Source organism: Diospyros lotus, chromosome 15 (assembly GCF_014633365.1).
Source record: "Diospyros lotus cultivar Yz01 chromosome 15, ASM1463336v1, whole genome shotgun sequence".
NCBI lineage: Eukaryota > Viridiplantae > Streptophyta > Magnoliopsida > Ericales > Ebenaceae > Diospyros > Diospyros lotus.
Window position 1 is genome coordinate 5,190,009 of NC_068352.1, and position 15,814 is coordinate 5,205,822.

Here is a 15,814-nt window from a genome sequence, read left to right on the forward strand (position 1 = left end):
ATTCAAATAGCATTTCTATATTTTGATAACTAAATTACACTTGTGTCTGAGTTATTTGGAAGATTTTCTCCACTTTAAAAATGTTTTTATAGATCTTTATAAGTATTTTCATTTGCTTAAATATTAACAAAGTTGTATGTCCAAGTTAGCATGGCACGTGTCTAAGATGCATGAAACCTTATTCGTAATCACATCACGCCACATAAAAAATAGCGTTCAGGATTCGAGTTCAAGAAAAATCATTCAATCAAGATATACCTAAAACTCAAAAACACTCAAAGTCACACCATCACATTCCTAAAGCTTTAGATATAAAACGCCACATAACGATTAATATTTTTCTCGCTTGAATGCAACAATAATTTTATTTACTAAAAACGAAGTCATTAAGTCATTTAAACTGATCTTCAAAAAGAGAACAATCAAAGGGTATAAGATAATCTTCGTACAAATATTTCGATATTTAAATTAGACACTAAACTTCACAAAAAATTTGAGTGTAGTATTGAAATCAATATTAGAGACATACTCTGTAAGGGCCCTCTCTCAAATATTCCCGCTAGCATAGGATATTCGAAAGGAGATCATCACAGATATGATATAACACAAACCATAATAAAACAAACAACTCAATTTATTACTAGTAGTGGAAACTAAATTAAGATTCAATTACACTTCCAATATCTCAAGAGTTCGGGCTCAACGACCATACAAAATAGATAAGAGACTCTAATATTAACTAACAAAATAAGAGTCATTTCATCTCAAGTCTCACCAAAATGCTAAACAGGATCTTTAAGTTAGGACGCGTCCCCGTACACCACTATCCTTAGGCCTTAGTCCCACTGGACTCGCCCCCAATAATAGCTTTCCCTTTACTTGGAATGGCAAAGAAGATCAAGTGAGCCACAAGGCTCAGCAAGTTCTAGGACAATAAACAATGATCATGAACCAAGAATAAGGTGACACCAAAAAGAGAGTAATCCAGAACTCAACAATTTTATACAAGTTTCACAATTTAAGACTTGGTCAATTCCAAGTTAAATGTATCATACCACCATGTACCAGTATGTAAATGTGCATATAAATTAATGTTAGTATCAAATCTCATAGACTCGCAAGCCATCAATTCACACATGCCCAAGTGCATCATGTAAATAGAAACTCACAAATAAATATGGAGCCAACCTGCCGGGCTATGGCCATCTCATCCCGTGTCAGGTGCTCTAGGGTACCTTTTCCTTCCGTGCAAAATAATAGGTGCGTAAAGATAAGTAATACGAAACATCATAACATGAACATACTATGTACAAAACGTGTCATGCATTCATTTTCATGTAAACATTATGAAATTTTGTCTCACAACTGCTGCTATACTTTTATATATTTTCTATCCATCTCACAATACTGGGTAGTTTCCCACTTACATCAATTATACACATGAGACATAATGATTTATCCAAGAATTTATTTAATAAATTTTCAAGAAGCTCATGAATATACAATTTATTTAAGTGAGCCCCAAGTATTTATATATATAAATATATATTTGATATATTATTTAATTATTTCATGGAATAACAATTACAAAGGAATATTTACATCTTTATATACATAAATATAATTAATTGGGTAAGGATGAGTTGCACTCAAGTAAGGCAGGCGTTTAAAGGCTTGAATATATAATATATATATATATATATATAAGTGGGTTTGTTTGCAACACAACATCCATGCCTTGAATATGTATATATTTATATATATATAAGTGGATGTAAATAGGTTTGTTTTGGGCACCCAGTGGCTTAGACGTATATATATATATATATGTATATATATATGTATATAAATGTAAATGGGAACAGGACATTGGCTTGGACATGTAAATGTACATATATATATATATATTGTAAATAGGTTGCTTGGAGCAGGGATTGGACGTGGATATATATATATATATATATTATATATGAATGTAAATTGGTTGCTTGGAGCAGGACGTTGGCTTGAACGTATCTGTAAACATAAATGTAAATGGGTTTATTTGGGGCAGGCATCCAGCAACTTGGGTGTGTATGTGTATATATATATATATATATGTGCAAATGTGGGGGTAACTGAACAGAAATAGAGCATGGTGTATATGTATATATACATCTTGGGTGGTTCGAAAATGACAAAAGGGAGCTTCCGGATGTAACAGTGAGGGGGAGAGAGAGCTCCATTTGGATGGTTTTATTGATATATATATATAGAGAGAGAACTTCTAATGAGCAGCTACTCTGCTATGCACAGAAGTATATATGTATGAAGATGTAAATGGGTCTGCTGGGGACAAGGCATCCATGGCCAAACTGTGTAGGTATATATATATACTAGGGAATGCCCGTGCCTAAAGGCACGACGTAAATAATATTAAGATTAAATTTTGAATAAAAATAAAAATAAAAGTTATTGTATAACGTTGTATAATAAAAAATAAAAAAATTAAATTAAAAAAAATGCTCTATAATCTAAAGAGAGAAACGCTCCAATCTCACTTCATTTGACAGAAACACTCAAATAAAAAGAGAAACGCTCATTAATTAAAAATTTGACAGAAACGCCCATTAAGATTTGAAATGCTCATTTGACAGAAACGCTATATATATGCATTTCTGTTAATCTATATGGATTAAACATTATCTGCAAATGGATTAAACATTAAGATCTTGCATTAAGAATTATGTGAAATAAATCTTTGCAGAAATGAGTGAAAAGAGGGAAACAGTTAAAAAATGAAGTGAAATGGGAAGTGGAGTGGAAATCAGTAGAAAAGAAATATTGCATTAAATATTAATGTAAATGGAGTTCATTTGAGATGAGAGCGTTTCTGTCAAATGGATTAAACATTAAGATCTTGCATAAACATTAAACATTAGATTCCAAACGTAACTCGAATGAGCAGCAAGCACACAAAATATATTTGCAAACATTAGATTCCAAAACACACAAAATATATTTGCAAACACAAAATATAAAAAGGAAACATTATATTGCTTCTATGCATACATAAACATTAAACAAAGAACAACAAATAGAAATGTATACATAGATTTGCAAACATTAGATTCCAAACTGAAAACATTAAACATTTGACAACTTCCTTCACAATCTAATAATGAGCAACAAACACACAAAATATATTTAAACAACGAACACCATCATTTCTGGCGTACATTACATACATACACAGAAATACATACACATATGTGGCGTTGGCAAGGGCGACAGGGACGGTGAGGCGAGCTGCACTGTGGCCGGGTGGCAGCGACGACAGATGTGAGCGACTGCAGGGGCGATGACACACGTGTACAAGAAATTAATAATTTTAAAATATCAAATGTACAAAAAATACACTAAATTAAATACACATAATTAACACATACACTAAATGAAATACACTAAATCAAATGTACATAATGAATAATCAAATGCACATAATTAACACATACACTAAATGAAATACACTAAATTAATAAACAAAACTAAATTAAATTAACATTAAATTAATTTACACTAAACTAAATTAAATTAACACTAAATGAATTTACACTAAACTAAATTAACACACTAAATTAACACACACACACACACACGTGTATATCTATATAATACACTAAATTAATACACTAACATTTTAAAATATCAAATGTACACAAAACATAAAACACTATAAAAATTACACAAAATAATAGGATAGAAATAATGAAATGTACATAAATTAACACACATATTTGTTTACATAAACAAAACTAAATTAAATTAACACTAAATTAATTTACACTAAACTAACACTAAATTAAATTAAATTAACACTAAATGAATTTACACTAAACTAAATTAACACACATAATCAAATATACATTAACACACACACACGTGTAATACACTAAATTAAAACATAAAACAGTCAACTAAACTAAATAATAAACTAAATAAAACAGTAAATCTATATAATACACTAAATTAATAATTTTAAAATATTAAATGTCCACAAAACATAAAACAGTAAATTAACACACACACACACGTGTATATCTATATAATACACTAAATTAAACATAAAACACTATAAAAAATACACAAAATAATAGGATAGAAATAATGAAATGTACATAAATTAACACACATATTTGTTTACATAAACTAAACTAAAATAAATTAAATTAACACTAAATGAATTTACACTAAACTAAATTAACACACATAATCAAATATACATTAACATACACGTGTAATACACTAAATTAAAACATAAAACAGTCAACTAAACTAAATAAACTAAATCTATATACAGAAAATAATCAAATACACACATAAACTAAACTAAATTAAATTAACACTAAATTAAAATGAAGACCTAGAAGTGAACACCAAATACAGAAATCTATATATATATATATATATCTATATATATATATATATAGAAAGAGAGGACCTTGGAAGTGGGCGGCGACGGCGTGGCGGGGGGCGACGGCAGTGCGTAGACGCGACGGTGACGATGGCGTGGGTGGGCTACGCGGAGGCGAAAGAGGGAGAGAGACAGAGAGAAGGGGGCGGGTGAGGGGTGGCGAGGATGGGGTGGGTGCGTAGGGGCGGCGACGACGATGGCGGCGAGAGAGGGAGAGAGACAGAGAGAGAAAGATGGCGGCCACGATGGCCGCGGGCGAGGGGCGGGGACGATGGCCACGGGTGAGAGAGAGAAAGAGAGAGGGAGAGAGCGGGCGAGGGGCGGGGACGATGGCCGCCGGCGAGGGGCGGCGACGATGGGGCGGGGTGAGAGAGAGAAAGAGAGAGGGAGACAGAGATGCAGGCGAGGGGCGGGGACGATGGCCGCGAGTGAGAGAGAGAAAGAGAGAGGGAAAGAGAGGGGAAATAGGGGAAAGAGAGATGGACGATGGCGACGGGCGGGTGGGAAACAGAGAGTGAGAGAGAGAGGGAGGGGGAAACAGAGAGAGAGAGGTGTGATGGGATGGTTTTGGGCGGGCGGCCACGCCGGTGGGGGGGGGGAGACGTGGATCTCAGCCGTTGATTGATCTCAGCCACACAAAGATAGATTGTCTCTACACATTTTCAAAAACAGTCTTGCCTTATTATATAGATATATATATATATATATTTATGTAAATGTAGATGGGTTGCTTGGAACAAGGCATCCAACAGCTAATATATATATATATATATATACAAATGAGTTTGTTCTTCTGGCTAATTCATTCGACAGAGATGGTGCGTATATATATAAATATGTGTATATATACATCTTTATATAATTTATCTGCTATGGATACAATGAATGAATATTTGCATCCTTATCTACCAAAGAGCCATTCACTTGAAACAAATAAGGCGATCCGAGTCCCCACTGTAACTCAACAAATTTGTATATATATGCTATTTACATCAAAGGGCTTACAGCATGCTAGCAAATTTCAAAATGCTAAGAAGTTAAGTACCAAATGTAGAGAATGTAGTAGAGGTTGAGTAAGAAACTTGCCTGATGAAGATACAAGTAAGAAAAGCTCCACCAGCACAAAAATGGAAGGCAGCAGTGAGTTGAATAGAAATGGGAGGAAAAGGTGAAGTATAAGAAGATGTGGTGAGTGAGGAAAGAAATGACAGAGTGAAGAAAAGAAAGGGGCAATATATACTTAAAATAGAAAATCTCTGCACTTAGAAAGGTTGTGCAAATTGCACGCGAATTTTGAAATTTTACCAACATGTCCCTCTTCTCATATAATAGATAAAAATATCTAGGGACTTTATTGACAAATGCTAACTTAATTTATTTTATTATTTTATTTTATTTTATTTATTATTATTGTTATTTTATTTTATTTTTTATTACACCACCAATTTCATTATTTTCAAGTTATTTATCACCATGGGCCTAAGCCCAAGCCCCATGTACTCCATATATATATATCAAGCCCACTAGGCTTAATTTCCCACCCTGGTCAAACCCATGACCTCATTAACTAATTAATTGCAGCCCATTACATTATTTCTAAATTCAAAAAAAAAAAAAAATTAGACCCACACACTTATCTTCCGACCACACGAACTATAAAATAAAATTGTTCGACCTAAAATTATTTCTACGCTCTCAAAGAAATTTTATTAAATATTAAAATACTTAGACCCACATCTAAAATGCCCTTGAGCTAAAATTAAATATTAAAAACACCTAGACCCAATTTAGGGTCATTACATACTCTATTTTGATTTATCTATTAATAGAGGAACGTGAAGTTTTATGATAAGATTTGATGCACGAAAATGGTTTGGACATGTCGATTTGATGTTTTCTCACCGTTTCCCATTTCAAAAAGGAAAATGCTATTGGTACACCTTTGTGTACACTTTGGGCTACATAAAGGTGTACCAATGACAAAAAATCCCCTCATAAGGCGCATGTGAGGCGCAAGGTATTTTAGTCATAATACCTCCTTATGTAGTCCAAGATGTATAAAATGATTGTACATCTAACATGATTCTTTCAAAAATGGCAAAGATAGACAGTTCAAAACGTTTTTCAAATTATTTCTGTAATTTAAAAAACGTTTCGACAGCGTTTCACAAGTTATAAAAAATTATCAAAATTGCATTTTTGGCGACCAAGGTTGCTGCTCCCTCGTCATGCATCAGAGCTCGCTATTCCCCCACCATTCTTTCTATCAGTTCTAGATGATCTAAAGCCGTTCTGCATCCCTGTTCCAAGCTCCCAACAACTACTTTGAAGGATGCATATATATGTACACGCATATATACATATATATAATATATATTCATTCTCTATATATATTCAAATAAACACTAAATATATAATGAGTTGTTAGTGATTTTTCAGAGTGGCAAAGCTCTAGGATAGGGCCAAGCTGCGCTGTAACAATAATTGTATGCTGAAGAAAGTCATTTCATTTGATGATGAGTAGGGATATATATATATATGTATATATGCATATATATTTTGATTTTGTAAGTGGTCCAAATATTCTATTATTGGTTTCTGAGGGAAAAAAAGTTTTAAAAAAATAAAAAATCTTGGGAATAGTTATTGCATAATCAATTTGTAAGATTAAGTGATGGTGAGAAGTTATAAGATTTACTTAGTTATTATAGAACTAAGGTAGAAACTGTTGGTTGGAATGTATTATGGAACTTATATTTAAATTATTTTTTATAAAAAAAATTATATTTTTTTAATTTACATGTTACCTTGTATTTTCTTTTTCTACTTTTTTAAAAAAATGTCATTTCCTCGTGTCCATTTTGTATCGGAAACATTTTCCGTTTCTATATTCATGTAACGTAGATGATAATTATCCCTAATATTTTGAGATTTATTAGAATTAGAATTCTTATATATAATGCCTTTACTAAGACTATGATTCTTATAAATAAGGTCTATTATTTTCATAGAATTTTTAAATATTAAAGTTACATTGTTTGCATTTTATCTAGAACCCCCTATTAAGGGGAAATTTATAGGATAAGCTCTGGGATGTTACAATCTCCCGAAGCTTAATTAGTTACTGTTTCCAGAAGACAATAATAGCCCCCAGTATAGGTCTCCGGGAGACCGTAATCTTCTGGTCTTGGTCTCTTGGGTTTTTGGTCTTCGAAAAACTATGATGGTCTCCCCATTTTTTGGTCCTCGAGAGACCATCTATTTTCGTCTCCATGAAATTTATACAATTTGCATGATATCACTTTTTGTCCAAAAGATTATTGTGGACTTTTGAATTATTTTTGGTCTTTTAATGAGGTTTTGCTCATGACATATCAAATACATGATTTTTAAAATTTATTTTTTAATAGGCAAATCAATGAAATAAATAAATAAAAAGAAATTATTTTAAGTTGATTTTTTCAACTTAAATTGATTATCTATAATTTGTAAATATGTGATCTATAAATTAAGATTTCATTGCTTGTATTCTATTCACTGATTTATCTTTCAGGAAAAAAATACTTCAAATTTTTAAAGAATAAAAATATATATCATAAGCTGGGCTGGCCTCGCCCAAAGAAAAGCCCAAGACGACGGCCCATTAAGGCAGTAAATAAATATTGAGATATGTTTCAAATTACATGAATCTTATTATACTCATGCAATCAAATGTTTGTAGAATTTTAAATAAATTCGTGCATTTGAAAAATTAAATAAAAAAGATATCTTTGACTTTTTTTATTACCTTTAAGACATTGAAATAAATTTCATATATCATTAGTGTTAGCAATGGGGCGGTGCCAGAGTAGGATTGGCTTGTCGTGTCCTCGACCCAAACCCTAACCATAACCCTAAATCTCAACAATAATTTTTGAAATGATTTTAAAATTTGGGGTACATTTTATATTATACATGTGTAAATAAAAAAATGCATTTCAAATCATACTTACATAAGTTTTTATTTTTTAAGTAAAAAAAAGAATTATTTTTGGAATTTAACTTAGTGACAATGTTTCATAACTTCAAACTGACTTATTTGCTTAATTAATAAATTAAATATACAATATATTTATACGTTTATATATATATAGAAAATTATATAAATACATAATATTTTATATATATATATTTTTATCTCTAATAGAATAGATAATATATATATTTATATATAGTATTGGGGTAGGGGCGAGGGTGGGTCTTCGTAGATTCGAGTCATTTTAGTGACCGTAAAAATCATTGTTGGGATGTCCTCCCTTATGGGGACTCTCGTTGCTCGGTTCTATGATTTTCGTCAGGGAAGGACAATCTAAATCTGATCTACAATAGTTACACAGAGAGTACTCTAAAAATCATTCTTGAGCTTTGTCTAGCATGTACTACTCCTATGTTTTTAAAAATAACACATATATCTTCTTTTACTATAAGAATTAACCATTTTATCCTCATGCTTAAATTACTTTTTCTTTTTCTTTCTCCTCTTCCTATCCTCTAATCTCTCTCTTTCATCTCTTGCATACGTCGATGGTCCAATGATAGTTGTAGGGCATCATCGAATTGATTATTATTGTCTTTATCTCTCTAATCTTTTTCCGTTCTCTCTCTCCTTTTTTTTTTTTTTTTCTCTTTTTGTTCAATTAGAAACCCAAACAAAACCCAAGTCTATCCATTTTCTAGGTTCGTCAATTAGTCTTCCATGTTCATCAATGAAACTAAACCTAAATTTATTTAATGGATTATCTTCTTATACTAAGATTATAAAAGCAGGCATTAAAATCAAACCATGTCAAATCTTGTGTGGTCTTTATTTTTTTTCTTATTTAATGACCCGAGCTTACGCTATGTAGCATCTTATTTCCCAACAATAATTACACTTGAGTTCAAAATCAAAATAATGCTTAGGAAAATGAATGAATGAATGGTTTCAGGCAGCAAAGTTGACTACTCATTTGTTTTGAACCACTTCGTAAATGAGGATTGACATCATAAATATTAACTTCTATATAAAATAGTAATTTGAATTATGAGTATATTTTCGCAGTCGGAGCAATTATTTTGGTGAGTAATTAGGGGTTGACACCACAATGCTAACCCTGAAGTTTAAAGCCAAAATAATGTTTGGGGGAGCGAATGAATGGACGGTTTTAGGCTATGGAGCTGATTGAAGTTTTTCTCTTACGTTTGTATATATATTCTCTTTGTTAGGAGAAATGAAAATACATGACGATAATTTAAATCCATTTTCACATATTTTTTAATTTTGGTTGTGTTGCCTGTGGTATGTCCTAACATAACGAGGTAGATGTTTTGAGATCTTTCAATAAAATTCTTACATATAGATAAAATAATAATTACGTTGGTTTAATAAAAAAACATGCATTATAATTTTCATTTTCTCTAATTTCTAATGATGGTTAAGATGAATCCTCGAAGTCTACTTCGATGGGAATACTTGTAAGAAGATGTCAAGTTGGATTTTTCAATTTAGCCTCTAATGCTTAAGTTACTATGTAATGGACAAGGAGAGTTATATAGATCCTTTTCCTTGTGGGGGTCTTACTTCTTATATAGGTTGTTCGAAACGGGGTACTTAAAAGTTATTTTCGATATTTTTGATCTTATAATGATATGGGTTGAGAGATGATTTTCTAGGTCAAATTAGGATAACAATGATTCTCCCAAATTTGCTTTGGATCATCTAGGATCAAAATTTAAGAATTGAATATGTTGACTTATCTTTTCAAATCTAGGTTGGATAGAAGGACATGTGTTACTATCTTATTTCTTAGAGATATGAACATGTGATCGCCAAGATTTGCTATGTCATAAATAGTTTAGTAATTTCACCTTTTAGAGTGCTCCCTTGTCAAGATTTGTTTTTAGAGTTGAATATGTTGACTTATTTTTTGGATCTAGATTGAAAATAGGGACATTTGTCACTAGCTTATTGCTTAAGGTAGTGTTTGTTAGCCAAGATATAGACTAAAAAAATGAAATATAAAAAGTATTTCAGACAAAAATGTTTTCTATTTTATTTATTAAATTTATTTATTGACATTTGAAAAAGAAGTTACATGACTTCTTATCTGGATTTTTTCAAATAAATTTATATTTTTCTCCATCTGGATAAATTTATCTTGATCTTTACAGATAAGAAAAAAATAACGTATGTGTTTTTTAGTATATTCTAAAAAAATTAATAAGTAGTTTGATAAAATTTTTAGAATGCTTCTCAGCTTTATCTTGATCATTTCATATCTTGATCCAGAAAGTATTCCAACCTTATCTTGATACAATCTTATCTTACCCATTTTAACAAACATTACTAAGGATATAAACATGTGATAAGCGCCAATTTACTCTTTGTCATAAATAGTTAAGTAATTCAGCCCTTTATAGTGTTCCTTTGTCAATTTCCTTATGTAGCATTTGTTAATTAAGATATATATCGAAAAAAATAAGATATGAAAAATATTCTAGATAAAAGTAGTATTTGTTAAATTTATCTGAAAAGAAGTTACATGACTTCTTATTTTGAACATTTCAGATAAATTTATTTCTCTCAGATTTGAATAAATTATATTAAACCTTACAAATAAATTATCTTCATAAGTTATTTCGATACAAACTTATCTGACTCATTTTAACAAAATAACTTTCAATTACTTCCAAGTCTTTTAATTAAAAAAATCATGTCGTTTTGTTAGAATCAACCCAATTAATAACTTGTAACACATATATTAATCACCATACTAAGTATTAATATGTAATTAATTAATAACCAAAGGTTACCTTGCACTTCCTTTGAAGCAATCAGATGGTCACTTGAGCAATAATTAAGGGGACACGACGCAAGAGAGAAGGGCAACTCAACCCAGTGGAAAGGGGGATTCCTTTCAAGCAATTTGTCTCTACCAGTGTTAGTAAATCAAAAAATAAATATTAAATGGGAATGATTGGTTTCCCTATTACCAAGGTGTTGGTCTGTTACACTGTCAGCCTGCCCATGAAATCTTACATTTAATTTCTTATGAAATATATGTATATATTTTTTGTTTTTAATGATTCAATAATATTTTAATCTTACCTTCCATAGTTCTAACCACGTGTAGACTTATAATATTAAAAAGAATATATTGTCACTTGAATATAATAATAAATTTATTAACTAAAAATATTATTGTTAAGTTACTTAAATTCCGTAAGAAAAAAAATGATCAGAAGGTACATAAAAATTCTCGTGCAAATTATTCGATACTTAAATCAGACATTAAAAATTTAAATGTTGTATCAAAATCAATATCAGAGATGTATTTTTTTTAGAATAATGACTCATCTATTTATAAAGGAGCATAGAATTTTCTTAATTTTTTTAAAATTATAATTCTTCTATATAATATTTATTCTAATATTTCAAAATCTATTAAAATTATGAGTCTAACAATAATATTTATTCTGACATTTTAGAATCTATTAGAATTAAATTTTTTATAAATAATGTTTATTCTTTTCGTAGAATTTTAGAGTAATTTTCAATATTGAAGTTATCTTATTTGTGATTTGTTCGGAATCTTCCCTAATTAAGAGAAAATTATACTTTTTATAGTCTAAAAAATTATTTTAGATTTTTAGATTTTTTTTAATCATTTAATAAATTTTTGACCATGACGCATCAAAACTCATTAAGGAAAGTTTTGCTAAGTACTCAAATTAAGGTTCATCCTCTACCAAATCCTGTGTCTTTCTAGATTCATGGTTCCAGGTGGGCCCCAACCAATTCTCAATCATTCATCCTAAAGCCAAGTCACACTCAAATGGAAAATGCTATTGGTACACACGAAGCTCATTAGTCATTACTGTTTCAGGTATTTGTAAATGGGAAAATGTTATTGATAGATCATTGTGTATATTTTAAGCTACATAATAATGTATTAATGTCTAAAATACCCTCATTTAAGGTGCTGAGGCGCAATAAGACGAGGGGTATGTATAATATTTATGTGTCTTGTGTAACTCAAGGTGTACAATTAATATGACTTTCAGAAATAATATATTTTTTCTGGTTATAACCCATAAGTTCATAACATATAAAAAAAATAGAGATTATACACAAGCATTGTTAAAATATATCATAAGTAAAAAATAAAAATATAAAAAAAAATTAATAATACAAAACTGAGAATACAAAGGCTCTAAGGACATAAACCCTTAAAAAGCTACAAATTATATATAACTTTACTTGAAGAGATCAAGAAACTTAAAAATAAAAAGACATATTTAGACAGTGTTTCAAATTAGATGGGCCAAGTGTTTCACTAACGCTTTAGCCACATAAATGTTACGTTATTTTGGCCCGTTGTGGAGGGGAGTTTTGACATTTTGTGTGATGTTTAAAGTAATTTTATGTGTGAATTATTTAGTATGAAATTAAATAGACAATATATGATAAATAATTTATTGTACAAAATATCAAAAACTCCCTGTAAATAACGTGGCAACGTCTGCCCATCACACAAACTCCCAAAAGGACAATTTTCTCCCTCAAGTAACCTCAAAATCAAAAAGCAGGTTTCCTGCCACTGCCACCACACTCCACACTAACCAAGGGCCTTCTTGTCAAACCATGCACTTCCGCACCGCACCTCAGTCTCCCCTGTATATATATAGGGCACCACCCTTGAGCTTCTTCGCCCACCAAAATCTAGCCTTCTTCTTCCCCCATAAGCAACTGTTTGTTTCTTAATTCTTTCAAAAATTAAGCTTACCATGGAGGATCAAGCTCAGTTCCAGAACTCACCGACTCTGACTCAGCTGATGAGGTCTCAATTTCTGAGGAAGATCACACAGTTGCTACTCTCAGTGTCTGTGTTCTCCTTCATCTTCTCTTGTTCGGAATGGTATTATTCCTTCAAGGCCCAAATGCTGAGCCAAGCTGTGGACAAAACCTACATCTTCCTCATCTGTAATGGGATCCTGGTCTTGCTTGCTAAGACCTCTGGCTGCAACAGCCACCACTTCAAGATGATTGCAGATAGAGAAGCTCCATTGCTGGAGCTGGAGGACTTGTTTCTAGACAAGCAAGTCTCAGTGGAAGCCATGGAGCCTTCAGAGAATCCTTTAATAGAAGAAGGAGCTCCAAATGGGCTTCTGGTTAAAGAAGAAGAAGAAGAAGAAGAAGAAGAAGAAGCTCCCAATGGGCTTCTGATAGAAGGAGAAGAAGAAGGGACTGCAGGCAACAATGGCTTCCCAGATGAATCGGAAGGGGAAAATGAAGCGATGAGCACAGAAGAGTGGAACAAGAAGTTTGATGAGTTTATAAGGAGGATGAAGGAAGAATTCAGGATTGAAGCTTGTAAGCAACAGTTAATCATGGCTTAGTAAATTAAACTTCCCTATTTAGGCACTGTAAAATGTTAATTAAGTCCTATTATATATATATATATATATATGATTATGTATAATGTAACATTAATTAATTAATCCTCTTTTCTTTCCTCTTTTCTTTTTGGCCATATGGGAATCTTCTTTTTGTTGTTGAGAGTCAAAGTTTGATTCCAATGGAAAAATCTATTTGGTTCGAATGAAAAGTCTATTTGACCTGATTAGTTAATATTTTAACTTCAACTAGTTTTCGTTTTGATTTGAGATAAATTCAAAATTGAAAATCAATTGAAAATAAATAATATTATTTATTAATAAAAAATAATAATATAATACATTAACACATAAATTGGTTGATTTTCCTTTAAATTTTTTGTTTAGATAATATATAAATATATATATATATACATATTTATGTAATTTTATATTAAAAAAATATTCAGAATCGGGAGAGACCGAATCCATTAGTTAATGAAGAACTAATATGTTGCCCGACACGGCTGACCATCACCCAATTCCTCCCCACTCCATACATGGCCAGAGGCATCTCACCTCTCAATTATACCCCCCACATATATATGAAAATATTTTTATATTTTTAAAAATATTATTATAATTTATTATCTAAATAAATTATTACTCCTGTTGAGTTAGAATTATAGTTATTTTAATAATTATAACTATAATGATAATTAATAATTTGTTTACTTTTTTTAATCTTAATAAAATTTATATTTTTTTAATTATATCTATTAAATAAGGGTGTAACTGAATCAATTAAATTATTCAAAAGGACTTGATGTGATTTAATTAGGGGGAGGGGTGAAATTAATCTAATTATTCAAATTGAACAAATCAGTTTTTTTTTTTAAAAAAATCGAACCAACTCAATCTAATAGATGGTCAAATTGAACAAATTAAAAAAATTAAAAATATCGAACTGTTTATGTTTCTCGACACTAACATAGTCCAGTCACTAATAGACTTAAAACCTCCATCCAATTAAACCCCTCATTTCGCCCCTCCCCCCAATTAAATCATACCAAGTCCTTCTGAGTAATTTGATTGATTTAGTTATATCTTTATCTGACGGATACAATTAAAAAAATATGAAATGAATATAAATTTTATTACGATTAAAAAAGTAAATAAATTATTAATTATGATTATAGTTATAATTATTAAAATAACTGTAATTCTAATTGAATAAGAGTAATAATTTATTTAGATAATAATTTATAATAATATTTAAAAAAATAAAAATATTTATACATATATGTATGTATATGTATGTGGGGATAATTGGGGGAAATTTGTAGAAATGGGACTTTCGATACTAAACTTTGCAAAAATAGGACACTTTGAAAACTTTTGCAAATCTAGGACTTTTGAACTTTTACTAGACAAAAATGCCCTCGCTTGTATAGGATCTTGTCTTATTTTTTCTCGCACATTCTCACTCGCCGTCAATCTCTCTAACTTGTATTTCTTTCTTTCTCTCCATCTAAGTGTTGTTGCTTCAACACCAATCGTCTTCGTTAAAGGCATTGTTGTTATTCACTCTGCAAATCCTATAGTTTTTCTCAATACTAGGTTTTTATTCATCTTCTTATCTTTGAAAAACTAATGTTCAATGTATGTTGGAAGTTTGACTAATATTAGAGTAGTTTATCCTTTTTTTTGCACTTTTTTGAATGAAAAAGTAATGAGTTTGTAAATGAATATGGCTTTACTTCTTCATCAAAAAGTTCGATTAAGTGAAAAGTATGCAATTCGCTATGTCAGTTGATATATCGATTAATATATTGCAACCGATAATATATGTCAACTAAGAGATTAAATTTGTTAGGTTTGAAATACTATGGCACACACCAAGAGAGGGTGAATTGGTATATAAAAATTATTTTTCCTTAAAAATTCTTTTGATAAGAAAGAGATGTC

The 15,814-nt window shown here is 30.7% G+C and overlaps 1 protein-coding gene across 1 annotated transcript; it reads left to right on the forward strand.

The window, feature by feature from the left end:
• Positions 1-13,258: 13,258 nt before the first annotated feature.
• Positions 13,259-13,870, forward strand: LOC127792333 (uncharacterized). Its single transcript, XM_052322796.1, has one exon. The coding sequence runs from the start codon at positions 13,259-13,261 to the stop codon at positions 13,868-13,870; it is 612 nt and encodes a 203-aa protein (XP_052178756.1).
• Positions 13,871-15,814: the final 1,944 nt, after the last annotated feature.